General features: G+C 41.2%; 1 protein-coding gene across 1 annotated transcript in view; it reads right to left on the bottom strand.

Annotated features, from left to right (window-relative positions):
- The window catches only part of LOC124284107 (probable aldehyde oxidase 2), a 43,935-nt gene extending 25,676 nt beyond the window's left edge, over positions 1–18,259 (bottom strand). Inside the window, exons 1-10 of the mRNA XM_046720166.1 lie at positions 17,948–18,259; positions 17,178–17,270; positions 12,591–12,643; positions 12,315–12,484; positions 10,414–10,574; positions 8,844–8,994; positions 7,448–7,622; positions 5,283–5,356; positions 4,934–5,083; positions 325–430 (exon numbers count right to left, since the gene is read on the bottom strand). Coding sequence (XP_046576122.1) covers positions 325–430; positions 4,934–5,083; positions 5,283–5,356; positions 7,448–7,622; positions 8,844–8,994; positions 10,414–10,574; positions 12,315–12,484; positions 12,591–12,643; positions 17,178–17,209 — 1,072 coding nt within the window. The 5' untranslated portion in view covers positions 17,210–17,270; positions 17,948–18,259. The remainder of the gene's footprint in view (positions 1–324; positions 431–4,933; positions 5,084–5,282; positions 5,357–7,447; positions 7,623–8,843; positions 8,995–10,413; positions 10,575–12,314; positions 12,485–12,590; positions 12,644–17,177; positions 17,271–17,947) is intronic.
- Positions 18,260–22,399: the final 4,140 nt, after the last annotated feature.

Genomic DNA, 22,399 nt, shown 5'->3' on the forward strand with positions numbered 1-22,399 from the left:
TCATGATACTGTTTCATATATCTATGTATATTGGAACGGTCTTCATATAAGTTCTTTTGAGCTTGTTGACCAATCCAGTTCATGAAAATTCTGTCTTTGCTTTTTCATGAAATAAATATGTTTAAACCATATACACTATCGCAACCTAGACACAATCCAACGACTGGTAGAAAGACAACAATGCAACATCCTTACAACCGCGACATTATCCCGCAACTTTTCGACAACTGCAACGCAACACCGCAACTTACAGACAACAGCAATATGAAACCTTAATTACCAACCTCAGCAATACAACGCCGCAAGGCGCAGAGTACAACGTACCGACAACAGCGATGTGAGCCCCGACGGCTTCCATGATGGTGAAGACGTCGGACGGGAATTCGGGGTGGGCCTGTTTGATCATGACGTTCCCGGCCCAGGAACCAGCCTACGATATGTACATTATACTAAATCAAATACATGGTTACTAATGGAATCACGATATGATTTGCCATATTACTTTATATCTCCTGTATATTGCTAATAAACTGACGCACAAAAGAAAGTACACACCTGTTGTTTTGGTATTATTGTCCCCCCAAAACGAAAATATTTTGAAAGGTGTTATGATTATGTCTCTTTAACCATCAATCATTACTGCATCAGTTTGTGAAACGTAATCTGTGACAGTAATTTTATATGAATGAAGCCATTTGAATAAGAAATGAATATGCAGCCGAACGACCCTTAACCCGTTTGAAATGATGTGCCGAAAAATGCAAAGATATTATTTTCAATTCTACCATGACATCAGTAAACACTGGATTGTGATTGGTTAATTAAAGTCATTCAGAGGTATATAATCACGTTATACAGGTCTCTGTTTTCCGTGCGCAATCATACATGGTTTACGGTAATGCACTATTTTTGTCTGCCCACTAACGTGGCGGACACCAAACAACCTACCGATGCATCGATAAATTACGGCGATTTTACTGTCGGAAATTACACATATGTCTTTAAAGATGGATTTAGCGATGACGGGCTCGACTCACTACTTGCGTAAATCACAGCAATAGGTGTTTATACATACAAAAGTACTTCGAAAGCATGGAAACAAATATTCAGTCGAACAAGATCAAAACATCGTCTGCTTTCCGAATAAAAAGTCAGCAAAAACAAATATGTTTACGTTGATTCTATGTTATGTCAGAATAGATCCAGCAATAGACTGCTACATAATTTCCCGTGTTAAATTTATTATCAGCTTTCGTCAACGTTATCGCCACTGATCTTGATCCGGTAACGGAGGATGCATTAACATCGAACGCCGAAGAAATTTTAATGCCTTCCGTCGACATAAATAAACAGTTGGGTTATCAATTCAAACAAAATGATAATTTTGAAATTTGTACTGTTTCAAATTTAGCGGTAGTAAAACACAATTACAGTATCTGCAAACCGTTCTGTTTAGCCCAACATATTTTTTTTCTAAAAGTATAACATCATTGAAAAAGTTATTTAGCTTAGTCATGATCCCTCTTATCCATTACACTGCTTGATCTAAAGTAGTCTATTAAAGTATAATTAATTACCTTACCGTGTTTATGCCAGAGGTACACCCTCATGTCCTGATCCATCCTTTCGGAAATATCACCACAAATGTGTCTCTTTGTCAACAGACTCGCGAACATGCCAGCGAATCCGATTCAATTTGAATTCACTACACTTTGAAGCCACTAGGTCACAAAGCACTTTCCAAAATGTAGAAAATAATATCCGTAGAATTGAATTTGAGCACAAAGTACACACATGAGTGTGTAAGGGTCACCACAGCTGTCGCACGCAGACGTAGAGGTGCATGAAATCGTCAAGTTGACACGGCGCAAAATTCAACAGTATCTAAATTCGGTACAACACGGACTCCTCGTTACAGCAAAAGCGCCTCCACTCTTAAATTTTGTACTAGTACCAGTAATTAGATATCAAAGACTATCTCAGTCATACAATTAGGTTAACCTTGCGCAAACTGTCAGAGGCTCTCCTGTCGCATCTTTCCAAATTTGCACGTAAATGTAAACAATGACTTCCGAGAAAAGGTCAAGGCCATGAGGTTGCTGCCATTATTCTGGTGGGGTAAGGGTCTACTGTGGAATTTTCAAATGTGAACCAAGCTGTTTAAACTTATTTGATATATGTTTTCCAACTTATCAGTTAATGATTGGTGATTGATGCATTGAAAAAACAAAACGTGATTTGTTATTACTGAATCCGGAGTTTGTTAGTCATTGACGGTTTGCCACCAATCACCCCGTTTCGGGCGATGCCACTTGAGATTGGAATGCGAGGCCGCTTCACGTATTGACATGTAACCAAAGAAAGAGCTCCACCTGAAATTGTTCATAAAATTGTCATAGTAGAATGGAGATAAACCTACTGTGTGGGAAAATCAGAGGTATATAACGAAATTATAATAGCTCTAAATTTCATTTAAAACCGAATTATAATAGCTCTAAATTTCATTTAAAACCGAACGCGTAGCGTGAGGTTTTAAATGAACAATTTAGAGCTATTATAATTTCGTTATATACCTCTGATTTTCCCACACAGTAGGTTTATCTCCTAAATATACGATGTCCACCATATTATCTATCATCAGTTGCGTTTCACGCGAATTGCTTTGGGTGTTTTTGTTTTTGGGTGGTTTTTTTTGTATATTAACTTTTAAAGCAAATTAAATCATAAACAAATAAGACTATGTAGGATTATGTTGTTGTTTTTTATTATTCCACTTTTTTTGTTGTACAGCAAATCATACATGTCATACATAATATGTCATTTAGCATATGCTTCATTGAAAACAGACTGTTTATGGCAACACGAGCAATGTCATCTATCGAGAAGCAGTTTCATCAAAGAGTAACTGGATAAAATGGTTCAAACAACCTGCTTATGGCAACTGGACCAATGCTATACATCGAGAAACAAAGTTTCAGCAAAAAGAGTAATTAAATAGAGTGGTTCAAACATACCACTTATGGCGGCTGGACCAATGTCATACATCGATAGACAAAGTTTCATTGAAAACTATGTAGGATTATGTTGGGTTCTGACAAAGCGCAAGTACAGTTCGTTTTGTTTATACAACTGCTTATTTTACTGATGATATCATTAATTTTACCATAACTTGTGTAAATACATGATTGTAATTTATTAACTAAAGTCAATCAGAGGTGCATAATCACGTTACACAGATCCCAAACATATATGTATAGTAGCTTTTGTTCATCAGAGTATTTTTTAACACTTGTATATGTCAACGTTTTGACCACATTACCAGTAGCACGAATGACAACGTCGTCTAAGACGACAGATAACTTCTTTGAGAGCCTCTAACAGAAATATTCTTTGTGGAAAAACATAATAAAATAAATAATTTCCATCATAAATGGAGCCCGCTCTCCCCAGTACTTAGATGACTCAAACTGTATTGACTTGTACCTGACATTATCTGTACATTATCTATTTAATGAATTATGCATGTTTATAAATGTATTAATACAAAAATATCTCACCTGTACATCTGTACATTATCTATTTAATGAATTATGCATGTTTATAAATATATTAATACAAAAATATCTCACCTGTACATCTGTACATTATCTATTTAATGAATTATGCATGTTTATAAATATATTAATACAAAAATATCTCACCTGTACATCTGTACATTATCTATTTAATGAATTATGCATGTTTATAAATATATTAATACAAAAATATCTCACCTGTACATCATGTAGCCATATTACTTTAAGCCGTACGTATCACGGCTTGGTATATCTGCAATATTGTAATCTTGGGAACCAATAAAAAAATATAAAATACTTCTTTGAGAGGCATTTAGAAGTTGGAGCACTAAGGAAGGATAACAATATATGGATGAACAACTTCTTTATTGCTGTCTTGTTTATATTATCTTGGACATTCTTTATTATAACACAACCAACCTCAAAGACTATAAACTAAGGAAACTCCAAGAAGCCATCTACATCAAAAGACTCCAGACATCAATCAACCGTGACCAAGGTTACTACATACCTTCTGCGTACTACCAGCTCATTAAAGATCCTCATCATCGATAATCCCCCGTTTATGTATACAACGCATTCATCATCCTTATAATCACCTATTTATGTATACCACAGGCTTCACTTCCCATTGTGTACTTTGCAGGCTTCATTTGTTAACGCATTCATCTAAGCCCTTGTGTTGTTATCGTGTCTGGCTTCCTTATCCCCATTGTACTGTACAAACATCTGCAGCTCTAACTTGTATATATGCTCAGTCATCCTTATGCTCTTCATCACTTGCTTGATAACGGGGTAAGACTACAGAATACCGGATACCTTCCGCCATCTTTGAAACCACGTGAGTTTACTTAGGGTTAGAGTAAGGTTTAGGGTTAGAGTAAGGTTTAGGGTTAGAGGTAAGGTTTAGGGTTAGGGTAAGGTTTAGGGTTAGGGTAAGGTTTAGGGTTAGAGTAAGGTTTAGGGTTAGGGTTAGCATTAGGGTTAGAGTGACATGACACTAAACAAGATGGCTGGTAGGTATCCGGTATTCTGTAGGTGTACCGATAACGGTGTTAGAACCTACACCGAAACGACGCTCTCACAGCAATAAAGCAGTTGTTCATCCATGTATTGTTATCCTTCCTTAAGACGACAGAGTTGCGCCCCTTATGTGTGCCAGAAACCTGGTATTGTGGTTCCGATTGTCGTCCTCATCCTTATTCTAGGTTTTGAACATCTCCATGGTTTGCGCCAAAGTGCACGTGGTAAATGTCTTAGCCCTGTATGACTTTTGCTAAACATTAATTTAACATCACGTGAGCTTTCTTTCCACATCAAGCAGTAACTACCTTACACCCACCTGAAATGAGACTTACATTTCGGAGGAGGACATTTCCTATCTTTCTCAGATGATTGGCTATGGCGCTGAAGTAGGCGTATCCCTTCTCCGACTTCTTGAGATCGAGGGTGTCGATCAGCTTGGAGAGGGACAAGTTGGAACCGAACTGCATGCTTGTGTCTGTGACCTGAAAAACAGTACCTGATTTATTACAGTAATCGACAGGGCTAACATTTGTCCGTCTTGATCTCTCATTTACAGCAGGGAACAAAACTAGTGTAAAAATGCCACATGCTTCAGTTGGGGAAGAACTGCACAGGAAATAGATCTGCGATGAGCAGGTGGTAGGCCAAGGATGCATAGATGGCGAAACGAAAGGTATTAACCTGTATCTGGTACAGGTCCTTGATGTGATGCAGGTCTATGTACACATCGAAAGGTCCGTCATCCTTGTATACACCTAGAACAGAGTACGTCCCATCATCATCATCATTATCATCATCATCATCATCATCATCATCATCATCATCATCATCATCATCATCATCATTCCTACTCCAGGGCGGTGGGGGAACCATAGTGGTTAAAGCGTTGGATCGATTCGATTCCAACACATGCGTACAATGTGTGAAGCACATTTCTGGTGTCCCCGCCGTGATATTGCTGGAATTTTGCTAAAAGCGGCATTAAACTAAACTCATTCACTCACAACTCCCACCATCGTAATCATCATTATGAATATTATCATTATTAATAATCAACACAATTTAAAAAAAGAGTATTTACTGTTTGTTATTCAAGTAACGCAACCAGTTCGTAAATGTGAAGTCATACAGGCCTAATAAGAGGAAGCGTCGTAAAAGCGTTATCCAAAGCTCGCCACACACGTTTGAGACTTGTACCTACAATGTCAGCCTGGTTCCTTGGGTCTGTTGCGCCTGCGCTAACGCTCCGATCAGTGTCGGGGCGTTAGAGCAGGCGCAACAGACCCAGGGAACCAGGCTGCTACAATGTACTCTTCGTATCCACCACACTGTTAACCTATATACCTTGGAGTGCGATCATAGATCATGGGGCGAGTGGATGTCATTGATTGGCATTGTTGTTCATGCATCCTCGGTACATTTACACAAGTGTCTGCAACTCAAGGGACATAACTCCGTATTCGTTATGTATCAACAGGGAAACATTTCAAACACCAAAGCTTAGAGGTGAGGTGAGGTGAAATTGGGTTAAAGTCGTGCTTGAGAATATTTCGCTCATATGACGACGTGCATGCGTGTGTATGTGTATCGGTGGCTGCTTGTACGTAGAGGGTAATGTCCGTCTCCATTCCTCAAAAGTAACTCTCCGAGGCCCCGGAGGGGCCGAGGCACATTGTTTTTAAGGAATGGAGAGTTACGAGGATATTACCCTACTTAAATTACATTCAAAGTATTGGGAATATTTCTGTTATCAAAGTTATATGTCAAAATGACAAAATGAAGTCTTTAATTTGAAGCTGGTACACATCGCTCCATTCCTGAAAAGTAATGGAGCGAGCAGACAATGGAATGACGTCACAAATGTTATTTAATAGCTGGTTTTATAGTGCTAGCCCACTGAGATACCATGCCGCAGTGAAGCATGAATACCCACTCAGACACATTATACTGACTCCGAGCCGACCAGTCCTTGTTGTACCCATTTATGCCGAGCGCCAGACAGGGACCAACAAGTACCATATTTTAACGTCTTTTGGTATGACGCCGTCGGGTATCGAACCCGCGACCTTCCGCTCTCCGGGCGGACGCTCTAACCACTACACCACGGAGGCGGTCCTAAGCTTAGAGTGTTTTGTTTGTTGTTTAATGCCGCATTCAGCCATTTTCAAGCTATATATCGGCGGTCTTTAAATAATCGAGTCTGGACCAGACAACCCAGTGATGACAGCATGACCATCGACTAGCTGGGATAAGATGACATGAATTAGTCAAGTCTGGAGCATGACCACCGATTCCGTTAGTCGACAAGCATGAGTTGCCTCTTCCGACACGTATGGATTGCTGGAGACCGGTTCTAGCCCGAATCTTCACCGGTACTATAGCTGAGAGTAAGGGGATATTCATATGGAGTAATGGACTTCCCGGTATATATGCTACTGGGCTGAGCCGAGTTCAATGTATGTGCCGTGTAGGGGTGGGTATTGCAGAGAAGTTTCATATTGCGATATATTGCGATGCGAAAGCATGTATTGCGATATGTATTGCAATATATTGCATGAAGTCTTCTTAAGCAAAAAACTAATAATAATCGAGTTAATTCTTGATTTTGATTTATAGCTTGATTAAGCTTTAATAACAACATATAAAATTGGCATAATTTGGCACAAATGAAACAAGGACATATCCGAACATTTCCGAGTGTTACGAAGTTTTCCGAATGCAAGTCAAAATACCGGTTTTCGATCAGCGTATGGCAATGCGTATCATTTTCATGTCTGAACTGGTAAATACCGGTAAACCGCTTATATTGCGCAGCCCTAGTGCCGTGTAACTAGTATATCCACTACCTGATGCAGTATTGCCGTAGAGTAGACGGGCCTTCTTTCCCTGGTTCTCCATTATAATTCCGGCCATATCCTTCAGTGTTTCCGGCCTGTACCACGACTGCTCGCCCAAACACAACTGCAGCCCATTCGCGCCACACGTCATGCCAGTGCGAGGACACAGATTTTTGTTCAAATCCTGAAATAGTGATTGGCATGGAACAAAACATAATTGTATTTTATATTTTTGTTGCTACAGATGAATAGATGTTTTGTCAGTTGATGGTGTATCCGTAGCCTACATCCTATATCTCCAGGTCTCGTATTTCAAGGGGGCGGTGGGGTAACCTAAGGGTTAAAGCGTTGGCTCGTCACGCCGAAGACCCGGGTTCGAATCCCCACATGGGCACAATGTGTGAAGCCCATTTCTGGTGTTCCCCGCCGTGATGCTGCTGGAATATTGCTAAAAGCGGCGTAAAACCAAACTCAGTCAGTCAGTCAGTCGTATTTCAAGAAACCAACACTTACCTCTGAATCAATTCCCGGAGCGGAATGGTATCTCAGTGGGCTAGCACTATAAAACCAGCTTAAGTCTGGGCTAGTACAAGCAGCTGCACATACACATACATACGCATGCACGTCGTCATATGAGCGAAATATTCTCAAGCACGACGTTAAACCCACTTTCACCTCACCTCTGAATCAATTCCCATTGTTCTCGAGATTTCAAATTACCAGCCCTTGACCATCTTCACCCAATTTGATTTGTAACGCTATGGATAATCTCAGAACCAATCAGATGGCGATTTTCAGATCAACCTTTGTGTAGGTTGTCCATACCAACAACATGGCGGCCAATCCCACTGATTACGATACTTTGCCAGAAATTTATCTTTGAAAAACTGCCTGACTTGCAAAAGAAATTCAAAATTCCTTTGGTTCCTTTGGATGGAAAGAAATACTTAATGTCCATTAAAACTGGCGGTGACAAATCCTCCATAACCACTTTCATTGCCACTAAATTTGATCGATCTGTAAATGTTTACTGAAAAACAAGGGCAAATAATCTCATATCCAGGTTTTGGGTAGGTTTACCGAAATGCAAGTTCTGGAGATAGAAAGCTATGGTCGCAATAGACTGACGATGATATTTCCATAAAAAAGTAATTTGATAGAAACAAAGGACTCCATTTTAATCTGAAAAGGAGTCCCAGTTAGTGAGGTGGGAGAGAAACCATATATCGGTGTATGGTCTCTGGGAGATTCAGAACCGGAGGAAAATCTATACTTGTTTCATTTAGCTCCATTGCATTGCAGGATTGGGTAAAATGAAAAGCAATATGGTCCAGGGATTGTGAGAGTGCAGGGGTGGCATGGTGGTTCAGGTGCTCGACTGGCAAGATGTAGATAGTATTCTAACCTCAATGTCAATACACTGTTGGCTGTTGGAGTCGGCAGCGAAGGACTTCATGGCGTCCAGGATGGGTCTGTAGCCTGTACAGCGGCAGATGTTGCCGTCAAACTGGTCCTCGACGTTCTGCTGAGTGGGCGTGGGGTTCTCGTGCAGCAGCCTGGATAGAGAGACAGGGTGTTGTACATCATGTAATCCACTGCTACCGCAAATGATACAACACGCAAATGAAGATTTGCAACAAAGAATGAATATGGATTATGTACAACAAACACAAACATTGGAAAAGGAATTGGACGGATAGATAGAGGGAGCTGACTTATCTTGTTCCAGTGTAATTTTTACTGTGCACTTCAGTACATGCGGGACCACATAACCAAAACCCTGCTAACCCCTAACCCTAAACCTAACCCTAAAAGCCCCAGCCCAGTAGCATATATACCGGGAAGTCGGGTGGATCCGAGAGAAACATTTACTCCCGATCATATGAATCCCCTTACTCTAAGCTATGGCATCCGTGAAGATTCAGGTTAGAACTGGTCTTCAGCAAATCCCATTAGGTCACATTAATTAGTAGCGATGACCTACGAGGTTTCAACAGTGATGACATCCAGACATCCTCCGGATACGATCCAGGAACACATCCGAAAATCAGACGGACACAATCTAGATACACACTTCAATATCACAAGGACAATATATAGGTGAGGTGAGGTGAAATTGGGTTTTACGTCGTACTTGAGAATATTTCGCTCATATGACGACGTGCATGCGTGTGTATGTGTATGTGCGGCTGCTTGTACTAACCCAGACTTAAGCTGTTTTTATAGTGTTATCCCACTGAGATACCATGCCGCAGTGAAGCATGAATACCCCACTCAGACACATTATACTGACTCCGAGCCGACCAGTCCTTCTTGTACCCATTAATGCCGAGCGCCAGGCATGGACCAACAAGTACCACATTTTAACGTCTTTTGGTATGACGCCGTCGGGATCGAACCCGCGACCTTCCGCTCTCCGGGCGGACGCTCTAACCACTACACCACGGAGGCGGTCGACACCATATAGACACTATCGGATAACAAAAGAACAAATTCCAGATTCCACCGTCTACCGCCAGGTAACCGTCTACACATTAACACTATCTAGCCACCACCAGGTACAAGGGGGACCACCAGACACTATCCGATACCACACAGACACAACGAAGACATCAAGTCACAAGGGGGACCATCCAAACACTACCTGACATCACACGAACACTATCTGAGGACCGTCAATTCCACCAGAAGACCATCTAGACACCATAGGATACCACAATACCAGAAGTCGACCTTCCACATAACAACCCAACCCCCTCTCCAGACACCATCAGAGCACCGATAACTCGAAACCTCTGGATAACCGATATCGGCTTCTACATAACCCCATGCTTTCAGTTTGAATGCCACATCTTACTGCAAGACAGAATAATTTATGGCATGTATTATATTCATTGCTTTCTTAATTATTTAATGGACAGTGTCTTTGTAGGAGATGTAGTTGTGTGGGTCCTGAGTTGTGACGTTCAACTTACCCATACATGTTCATGACCATCCCCGGGGTACAGTATCCACACTGAGATCCATTGAACCTGGCGATCCTGTCCTGTATAGGGTGGTAGCCATCCTTCCTGCTGCCAATACCTTCCACTGTGGTGATCTGCCACCCGTCGGCACTGTACAGTGGACACAGGCACTGCAGACACAACACATGTACAGTGGACACAGGCACTGCAGACACATAACACATGTACAGGGTACTGCAGACACATAACACATGCACAGGGACACAGTCACTGCAGACACATAACACATGTACAAGGACACAGTCACTGCAGATACATAACACATGTACAGTGACACAGGCACTGCAGACACATGTACAGTGACACAGGCACTGCAGACACATAACACATGTACAATGACAGGCACTGCAGACACATAACACATGTACGGGGTACTACAGACACAAAACACAGGTACAGTGACACAGGCACTGCAGACACAACACATGTACAGTGGACACAGGCACTGCAGACACAACACATGTACAGTGGACACAGGCACTGCAGACACATAACACATGTACAGGGTACTGCAGACACATAACACATGCGCAGGAACACAGTCACTGCAGACACAGAACACATGTACAGTGACACAGGCACTGCAGACACATGTACAGTGACACAGGCACTGCAGACACAACACATGTACAGTGGACACAGGCACTGCAGACACATAACACATGTACAGGGTACTGCAGACACATAACACATGCGCAGGGACACAGTCACTGCAGACACATTACACATGTACAGTGACACAGGCACTGCAGACACATGGACAGTGACACAGGCACTGCAGACACATAACACATGTACAAAGACACGCACTGCAGACACATAACACATGTACGGGGTACTACAGACACAAAACACATGTACAGTGACACAGGCACTGCAGACACATAACACAGGTACAGTGACACAGGTACTGCAGATACATAACACATGTACAGTGACACAGGCACTGCAGACACATAACACATGTACAGTGACACAGGTACTGCAGACAAATAACACATGTACAGTGACACAGGCACTGCAGACACATAACACATGTACAGTGACACAGGCACTGCAGACAAATAACACATGTACAGTGGACACAGGCACTACAGATACATAACACATGTACAGTTACACAGGCACTGCAGACACATAACACATGTACAGTGACACAGGCACTGCAGACAAATAACACATGTACAGTGGACACAGGCACTACAGATACATAACACATGTACAGTGACACAGTCACTACAGACACAAAACAAGTGTACAGTGACACATCTACGGGTTACTGCAGACACATAACACATGAAAGTGAACACAGGCACTGAATCCACATGTCACATGTACAGGGACACAGTCACTACAGACACATAACACGTGTACAGTGACACAGGCACTGCAGACACAACACATGCACAGGACACAGGCACTGCAGACACATAACACATCTACGGGTTACTGCACACACATAACACATGAAAGTGAACACAGGCACTGAATCAACATGAGACATGTACAGTGACACAGGCACTGCAGACACATAACACATGTACACTGACACAGGCACTGTAGACACACAACACTTGTACAGTGACACAGGCACTGCAGATACATAATACATGTACAGGGGACACACAGTACCGACTTTCTTGAACATTAGCATCGATTTGTCATTTTGATACTTTCTGTGGTTGTTAAACTATGAGTTTGGAGTGGACCAGTTGCAGAAAAACACCAACTCCGAGTTTCCGCTTTTTTTCACCTGACACAGCTTTAGCCTCAATCCCATCTTCCACCCCATTACCTGTCTCCATCCCACCCACCCGTCCTCCCGCCACAAGGCGTTTCACCCGTCTTACCGAGTTGATGGAGAAACTGGAGTTCTGGCCACTGGTGACGTCATTCAGCGTTACCGTGACGGCGCAGCACCCACAGCCTCCTTCTCGACACATGACCTTTGTACCCCGTAGACCGGCAGTGTCCCGGATGTAGTCGTTGAGGGACGTGGTCGGGTCATATTCGCCATGGACTAGAAAGTAGCGTGTACACGCGTCAGGCCACCAAAATACATAACACACTGTTTAAATAATCAAAATGTTAACTTACGAATGATGTTTGAAGGTAACAAGACTTACCTGTATGCTGCTTGCCGTTAATAAAGAATCGGACAGGTGTGCAAGCGTTGTTCCTGTGAATGTAGAATATTATATTAACATAAGTGTGTAGCTTGAACATAATCCCTTGCCAATACAGCAAGCGCTTCTTGTAGACTCAGTTTAGTTCAAACTGGTATTTTCAGCAAATGTGGGTACGATGTGTAAAGCCATTTCTAGAGACCCCTGTCGTGTTATTGCTGGAATATTGCTAAATGCGGCGTAAAACTAATTTCACTCACTCACTCAAATATGGGACGAGTCAGGAAATTTAGTCCTATACTGTATACTTTGCTGTTTACTCAGGAGACGTTTTGGGAGGATAATGTTCAGGGGAGGACGGGTACCCAGTCGTGCTGTAAATCGTTGTGCATATTTCCGTCCCGTGGGAACGCGAGAACATATTCCTAATTTTGATTCCTAATTTTGACCATTTATGTTCTCAAACACAATACCCTTGCTCGGGGGTGTTACCCAAAGTTAAATATCTGAGAATTGCATCACTTCGGGTTTTCCTCCCACATTAAGCAGACACGTCAAAGGTTATTTTCTCACCCACTCACTCACTCACTCAAATCAAATGTACCTGGATTCAGTTATATCAATATTTTTGTTTTGTGTGAGTATATTTCCCCAACCCCACCAGCTCGAACCCTGATAGCACGATACATCGTATCACACGACCAACTTAAGGTCTAGCCAATACAGCGGCCTATTATCGAGTCAAGGATAATCGCATACAATGTATTAACCGGGACGTCAATATGGCAGGCTTTGGAAGAATTCAAATTGTAATTTGTTTTAATGTCATTTATATATGTATTTATTTATTTTATTTTAATCTATTTTATTTTATTTTATTTTATTTCTTATTCTGGGGATGGGGGCTTGTGATGGGGGTTTGCTGTCGTGCTTTTTCTTTTGAGTAGATTTCGCTGCGCATAACAGTACATGTAAGATACAGATGAGATGGATCAGTCTTTCAACGGGATGCTGTCACATGTTTCGCTGAATCATCGTCCCAGTGATAGATTTCCCCACTGGCTGCAAACAAATACTGCAGCCATCATTAAGGCTGGTGCGTCGTGTACCAAATGTCAAACAGAATATCACCACAGTGTCAGGGTTGGAGAACGCTATACAACTGCAGGCACCTGCGGATGTCAGGAACAATACAATTAGGTTAATGTGAATACAATACGATACATCCCGCCAGGGTTGTTATGAATTTTTTTACGCTCGTTTAAAACGAACTTGGTTTAACTCTTTTAAGGCATCTAGACGAAGACATAAAACTGTTTGTTTCTCAAACATCACCATAAAACTTACTGACGGTCCCTTCATTGTTCCATTTTTGCTCACAAAGGGAACCAGCTTGTGTATAAATTAATTTCCGTATTTGACCCGTCGGGCTTTTTCATACAACCCACAATATTGTTTTGCACCGCAATGGGGCAGTAAAGAAAGTGAGTGAGTGAGTATGGTTTAACGCCGCTTTTTGCAATATTCCAGCAATATCACAACGGGGGACACAAAATCCGCCTTATACTTGCACCCATGTGGGGAATCGAACCCGGGTCTTCGGCATGACGAGCGAACGCTTTAACCACTAGGCTACCCCACCGCCCAAATGAAGAAAGAACATGTCTGTTAATAACATCACATACACATCATTTAAGCATTAGAAAGTTGTTTAAAGCCACATCAACGACTAACACTGTTGTCGGGAGTGTTTTTCTCACACCGATACTTTAATCTTTCAGGGCGGTTTCCTTATCAATGTATGTATTACGCCGATGAAAAAAGAAAGGGTCAGCATTTTAACCAGATTTATATTTGTGGCGACGGGCTGCATCGCTGACCCACTTTCAGTTCCTGTAACACTGATACGCCCATTATGTCAATATGTAGCTCCGCGAGATCCGCCAGCGAGTTTTTCAGTTCTCACTTTTTTAACAACCCTTGTCCCTTCAGTGAGTCACAACGAGGCTCTTTTTATGAACCTATCCTATACACAAAGTAGCTGTTTGTTTAGCATCGGTAAATTTAATGTCTTTTGTCAAGAATATAATATCAATGTTTGGTTTCATTGCTAGGACATCGTAGATTGTCATCTTACCATCTGGATGGCATAGAGTTGGTAGTTTACCTTAGGCCACGACAAATCTATTACTCGACATTTTGATACATATCAAACGTACATCACTAACTATGGCATAAATGACGCGTTTCTTTCACAAATGTACCCAGCATCACCATTGGAACGTAGCATGATTGAGTGAGTGAGTGAGTGAGTTGAGTTTTACGCCACACTCAGCAATATTCCAGCTATATACCTGCGGTCTGTAAATAATCGAGTCTGGACCAGACAACCCAGTGACCAACAGCATGAGCATCAATCTACGCAATCGGGATACGATGACATGTGTCAACCAAGTCAGCGAGCCTGACCATCCGATCCCGTTAGTCTCCTCTTACGACAAGCATGGGTTACTGAAGATCAATTCTAACCCGGATCTTCACGGGTTCACGATTGACCTAAACAAGCTGCACTGCGATGTTACATAGCAGGTATACGGGCGTAGCCTTGAGGTGACCTTCTGGTGTTAGTTTAGGGTAAAGTGGATTACTGTGTGGTGAATGAATAGTGGTTTCAAGTGCTACCCAGCTACAAAAGTTCACGGGGGTCATGTTGTTTCTTCGACAGGTCTGGACTGGACCTGATGACTCCATTACTGACTGACTGACTGAGTTTGGTTTCACGCCGCTTTTAGCAATATTCCAGCAACATCACGGCGGGGGACACCAGAAATGGGCTTCAGACTCCATTACAGATGAAGCAGCCATGCTATGTCTTCACTATAACTGACCACTAAATTACAGCAAACTACGTTTATATCGAACACATTATAACGAACTATATTTTATAAAGGATACAGGAACTGTTTTCTGTATTCCGCCACTTGCTGTATAGTTTAACCGAAATGCGTACAACAAACTACGGTTATTAACGAACTATTATATGTGGTCTCTTTGAGTTATACGCGTACTTTAGTGTACATAAACTCACCTACTTCTTAACAAGAAGATAAAGAACAGATACGATAAGGCTTAATTTGTTCGACCCGTGAAGACCCGGGGTAGAATAGGTGACTATGCTTCAGCAGACTATGCTTGTCATAACAGAATAGGTGACTATGCTTGTCGTAAGAGGCGACTAACGGGATCGGGTGGTCAGGCTCGCTGACTTGGTTGACACATGTCATCGGTTCCCAATTGCGCAGATCGATGCTCATGCTGTTGATCACTGGGTTGTCTGGTCCAGACTCGATTATTTACAGACAGCCGCCATATAGCTGGAATATTGCTGAGTGCGGCGTGAAACTAACCTCACTCACTCACTCACTTAATTTGTTCATTGAAACTATATAATAAAGCATATCTGATAACAAAGTGTAACTGAATTCAACAGGCGGCTGAAACTAGCTCTGCCGTTATCCACTATCATCTCCAAAAATGTCCCCTTCAAGATAAAGAAAAGGCAACCAAAAAAATCTGAAGAACATAACACTTAGGACAAAATATCGACACTCATCTTGAGGACAAAGACACTATTTCGCCAGAAAACTTAAACTCTGATAAAAACCGAGCCGCCATTATGGAGGAAGACATGACACCCGATTCAATTCAAGATTTAGAAGAATTCTTCCTACAAGCAATGAAGTAACAGTCACAAGAGTTAAACGAAACTTTCAAATCTCAAGTTTCTGACATAAACTATGGAATAAGTCGGTTACATAAAACATTTGACGGCTTGCTATGCTCGGTCGAGTACTCAAGTGTAACTCAATGCGTAATAGCTGAAAGGAGAGGTCAAGGTCACAGTAAAACGTAAAGTATCCGTGGCATTTGTCTAACATGCAGTATTGCTGAGGTTAAAAGGACACTTTTCTTGACTCGCTAATACGGTGCAGTATCACGCTGACGACATGTTCTTGCGTTCTTGCGGTAAGTAATAGTGAGGTTAATTTACTTTTGACGTATTTATTAATAAAAAAATGTTTTTGTTTACATGGATTTTTAATGCGTAATTTGCCGTAAAAGGACAGATGCACATTTGCGCAATGAACCCTCACCCAATGGAAATAAATACGGACACAACTTGCTTGCCTATAGTAACAAATCAAATGCCATGGAACCACACGGATCTTATTTGTCCAACATTGTTTATCCGTACCGGGGAACGTTATGCATAGGCTTTACAATCGAACTCCAGAAGTGTCGACAAGTGAACACCTTATAATTTACCGTTAGATTGCATATCACATCATTTATGCATGGGTGTTATCAAAATAAACGCTTCGGGCATAATTATCATAATTATCATGGTGGTTAGACAACTGACAACGGCTTGAATTGGATTATTTCGTGTTCTTAATGCTAGTATGGTCATGAATCGGGCATACACAGCGCATGATGCGTGTGTTGTATTCAGATTTTGATAAATCGATAAAACTCCACGGGAAGGAGTGGGAAGGAGTTGAAAGGTGAGAGTGTTAAGCTATTTACCTTTGACCGTTGCTGTATCCTTTCACGGGCATCCTTGACCTCAGTGACCGAACTGGACTACAAATACAGGATGAGAACTGCCAACACCTCGAACTGAATAAAACGTCAGGGACATAGAAAGTAGCCCAAGAGAACACCATTCTCAAACAACAAGCAAAGTAACAAATATATGTACTACTATGGTTATGTTCATATCCTTACAAAAGGAACTGTTTATACAGTCGTCCTAAATGACGAATGCTTATATGTTTTGCATATATACTGCTGGAAACGAATAAATGAAAACATGAAAGCACAAAATTTAATCTTCCTTTACATATTTCTAGATTTTCACCCACAATATAATACAGAACCTGGAAAGAAATATAGGAACACTTGTACATTTTTGTGTTCCTTTATTCGTTTAGTTCATTAAGGGGCCGTTCATAATTTATGGCTAGTGGGGGTGATGATGATTTTAAGGGGAGGTCACCCATTTTGTTCTGGCGAGCTAGGGGAGTCATCAATTTTGTACACACACGTACTGGGGGTCATCAATTTTGTACATACATATGTGTTTAAAATTATGCTTAGAAATTATGGGTAGGGAGGGGGTCATTGATTTTGTACATGACATGCAAGGGGTCACTTATTTTGTGCATAAAATTTAGGGGGGGTCATTCACATTGTACAAGCTTCTCCATAAAAATCATTATCATCCCCCCCCACACACACACACCCACCCCAGCCATAAATTATGAACGGTCCCTAATGATGATCAATACACCTACCTGCAATGAGCACTGTCTTGACGGTACACCCGTATACGAAACCGACAACTTCAACCTACTATTGACAAAGCAGTACGGCGAAATTCCTAGCCACGCACAGTGCACACACAAGCAGCCTATATGTGTTGAGTCACAGTGCCCTAATCCTAGCTCAATGTGGCTGGGCGATGGGAGCTAAGACCACTGACTGGCGGTTAACAAGTGCTGCGTTTCATGGGCTCACTGTCCGTAAACATTGGCAACAATTTGCAAGCACGAGCATGTTTCTTGAGTAAACGACTGAGTGCATTTTTAACCTGCGGCGCATGGTGATCTCACATCTATGTGTCTACGGTTTAATAAATAGGGCGTTTAAGTCTCGCGAGGCGCTACTTCAGGTACTAAGCTGGTTCCCGGCTCAATTGACGGCAACTTGTGATATGCGAGACGGGGCCCAGCTTACTTCCGGTACCAGATTTCCGGTGAGAGGAGTGTACAGTTCTGGTTCCTTATTGTCCGACAGCCAAATATGACTTTACCAAGTGTACAACCATGCCTGGCTGTCACAGCCGTTGATAGTCGTAATAGTCAATTTGGGGATGGTTAGAATGGGCATTTTGTATTCCTGCAAGGATTATCGGTTCCTTACTATCAACTGACAACCAACGAGACCATTCGAAAAGGTATGAAACGTTGTTTATCACTGGAAGCACTAAGGTCTCGCGAAGTGCAGTGACCTGCTTTAACCTAATCTGTTAAAATGTGCATAGATCGATTTAAGGGTGTACAGAATCTGTTCATCTGCGGGTTCGTAAACTGACCTCCGAAAAAATCTTTATCATGATTTAAAATTAACCCTGTTTAACAACCGAAAAGATAGATGCATGTAGTGAAAGATATTGCAAAGATGAAACTCTCAATGAAATCGTACAGCAGCATATATGCTTGAGTGACAGTGGCTCGAATTGAGGTGGGGAAGCCAATACAAGTTTTCAACGTAATGAAAAATCGAAATCTAAATGATGTTCAGTGAAACGTCACATTAACCGTGTGTATAGCCACCCAAAGACATTTGCTATCAGTCGCCCGATGATATCATTCAATGTCACTAATCTTCTTGGAGAGCCAGGATCAGGCCTTGTCGATTGGCTGGAGAACGATACTTGACATCCAAGGGCGTGTCGCAGAAAACGTGCCGTCATGCAACATGTTGACGTTGTCAAATGTCAAACGATGACCAATGGTGTTTTCTCAAGCCTACACTTAACTCCCCACAACATAACAGCCCCTCTGCATATGCTACGACCTCCTGAACGTAACATGTTGCCTTTCGTTCTCCCATTCAACGATAAACACGTTGTTTCTATCGGCTTTCAACACTGAAGTCGACCTTCTGCCAGTCACGTCGCCGCCAACGACGTACAGACCATCTTAATCTCTGACGACGATGTCCTGTCCTCAGAGAGCCCTAATTCCTAAAGTAAAGTATCATAATTGAATCATTAATAAGGCATATCAAAATTAGTAACGCGAAGAAGATTTTTTTCAAAAGTCAATATTAATAGCGAAAAACGTGACAAATAACTACTTGCATTCCGGAAACTACCGAGAGTTAATGAGCAGAGTTCTTGTTACGTGACATGACGTCATAGTAGACGTTCGACTTGCAGCAGATCGCTCTTTACGTGTAGAATTTAGAAGTTCACTAACGTTCTCGATGGCATCGACAGACAATGCCACCCACGAAAAGGTTGAATTTTCGCTCAATGTCCTTACATTGATCACTGGATTGTCTGGTCCAGACTTGATTATTTACAGACCGCCGCCATATAGATGGAATATTACTGAGTGCGGCGTAAAACTAAACTCACTCACTCACTCAATGTCCTTACATATATTCGTCAATACCACGACGTTCTGCACAATTCGGGGTTTGAATGGGGTATGGTGTTCTCACGCTGACAAAGGTCACCGCGTGGCAGCTGTTACTATAGGATTTTCCTGCCCCAGAGGTAAAGTTAGCAAATACTGTTCATCTAAGCTTCCGGTTTAAGATATTAGCCCCAATGTGTGAGGCGCATTTCCGGTATCCACCGCTTTCATCCGGCTAAATGAAAGTATAGTCACTCACTCATGCCGTAAGAGGCCACTTACGGGATCGGGTGGTCAGGCTCGCTGATTTCACACATGTTATCGTATCCCAATCACAACCGTATATCGATGCCCATGCTGTTGATTGGAATAGTGGTGAGTGCGGCGTTAAACAACAAACAAACGAAACACTCACTTACTCAGTTTACACATCACTTGAAGATTCAGCTTGAGGACTCAGAGTATAGTATGAGGACGAAATTGAAACGAATATGTCATCCATGTAACGTTGAGCTGTCAAATGTCCAATGGCCAGATGAAAGGTGCACAAAAAGAAAGACGTTTAAACTGGTGTAGGACTCTTGAAAATCAAGAATGGGATAATGTTTTCATTTCTAATGAAAGTTCTGTCTGGCTTTTTCCGAACTGTGTGGAAATGTGGACAAAAGATACCGTGAAACCTATCTACCAACGCCCAAAACATAGCCCGAAATTTCACATGTGGGATGGGATATCATCACGTGGAGTGACGGTGTTGTGTATTTATACTGGAAATTTGACGAAGGAAAGATATGTTTACATCTTACATGATCACCTCCTACCAACGGCCCGAACACTGTATGAAGATAATTGGATTTTCCAGCATGATAACGACCAAAACCACACTGCGGGAATGTGTGGGGACTATTGAAGGGCAGTGTGAACAAAAGAGGACTTAGAAATATTGAGGAAATTAAGAATGAAGTGGTCAAATATTGGGCGCAGGAAGGGGGGGGGGGGGCATTCAGTCGTGTTTTGCAGGGCAAGGAGGTCTATTGAAAAGACACTTAGACTGTAAGAGATTTTTATATCTCAACACATTCATTTACATAAAACTTAATTAGTTTCTATACACGTATTAGATATATGCCGAAACGACTTTCTCCATAAATCTGGGAATACTATATGATTAAGCTTCATACTGTATGCAGCATTTAAATGTGGCACATTTAGCGTCTTTGGTTTGATGCGGCGATATATCTATCCTGGGAATAAGTATTATCAAGGTTTAGGACAGTATGTATCTTTGGTTGACACAAACAATGTACATCTTTGGTTTGATGCGGCGAGCATCTATCCTTATGTTTATCTTTGGTTTAACCAGAGACCAACTGTACATCTTTGGTTTTAAAACATATACATCTTTGGTTTAACACAGTGTTCACCAATGACTTTAACACTGTGCGCATCTTTGGTTTAAGAATGCGTATTTGGTTTTAAAACAATGTACATCTTTGATTTAAAACAGTGTTACATCTTTGGTTTGAAAACAAAGTGCACATCTTTGGTTTTAAACACAGAATGCGTATTTGGTTTAAAACAATGTACATCTTTGGTTTAATACAGTGTTCACCAATGACTTGACACAAAGTGCATCTTTGTTTTAAGACAGAATGCGTATTTGGTATAACACAATGTACATCTTTGGTTTAATACAGTGTTCACCAATGACTTGACACAAAGTGCATCTTTTGGTTTAAGACAGAATGCGTATTTGGTATAACACAATGTGCATCTTTGATTTAATACAGTGTTCACCAATGACTTGACACAAAGTGCATCTTTGGTTTAAGACAGAATGCGTATTTGGTATAACACAATGTGCATCTTTGATTTAATACAGTGTTCACCAATGACTTGACACAAAGTGCATCTTTGTTTAAGACAGAATGCGTATTTGGTATAACACAATGTACATCTTTGATTTAATACAGTGTTCACCAAGTGTGCATCTTTGTTTTAAGACAGAATACATATTTGGTTTAAACAATGTGTACATCTTTGGTTTTAAAACAGTGTACATCTTTGGTTTAAAACAGTGTACATCTTTGGTTTAAAACAGAATGTACATCTTTGGTTTAAAACAGTGTACATCTTTGATTTAAAACAGTGTACATCTTTGGTTTGAAACAAAGTGCATCTTTGGTTTAAGACAGAATGCGTATTTGGTATAACACAGTGTGCATCTTTGGTTTAAAACAATGTACATCTTTGGTTTAAAACAATGTACATCTTTGGTTTAACACAATGTACATCTTTTTCACAATGTAGTGCATCTTTGTTTTAAAACAGAATGCATCTTTGGTTTAAAACAATGTACATCTTTGGTTTAAAACAGTGTTCACATCTTTGGTTTTAAAATCAATGTTTTACTGCATTTGGTTTAAAACAATGTACATCTTTGATTTTTAAAACAGTGTACATCTTTGGTTTAACCAGAGACCATCTATCATATCGTCTCTGGTTTAATACAGTGTTCACCAATGACTTGACACAAAGTGCATCTTTGGTTTAAGACAGTATGCGTATTTGGTATAACACAATGTACATCTTTTGTTTAAC

This window comes from Haliotis rubra, unplaced genomic scaffold (assembly GCF_003918875.1).
Source record: "Haliotis rubra isolate DU_JTF1 unplaced genomic scaffold, ASM391887v1 Scf33, whole genome shotgun sequence".
Classification (NCBI taxonomy): domain Eukaryota; kingdom Metazoa; phylum Mollusca; class Gastropoda; order Lepetellida; family Haliotidae; genus Haliotis; species Haliotis rubra.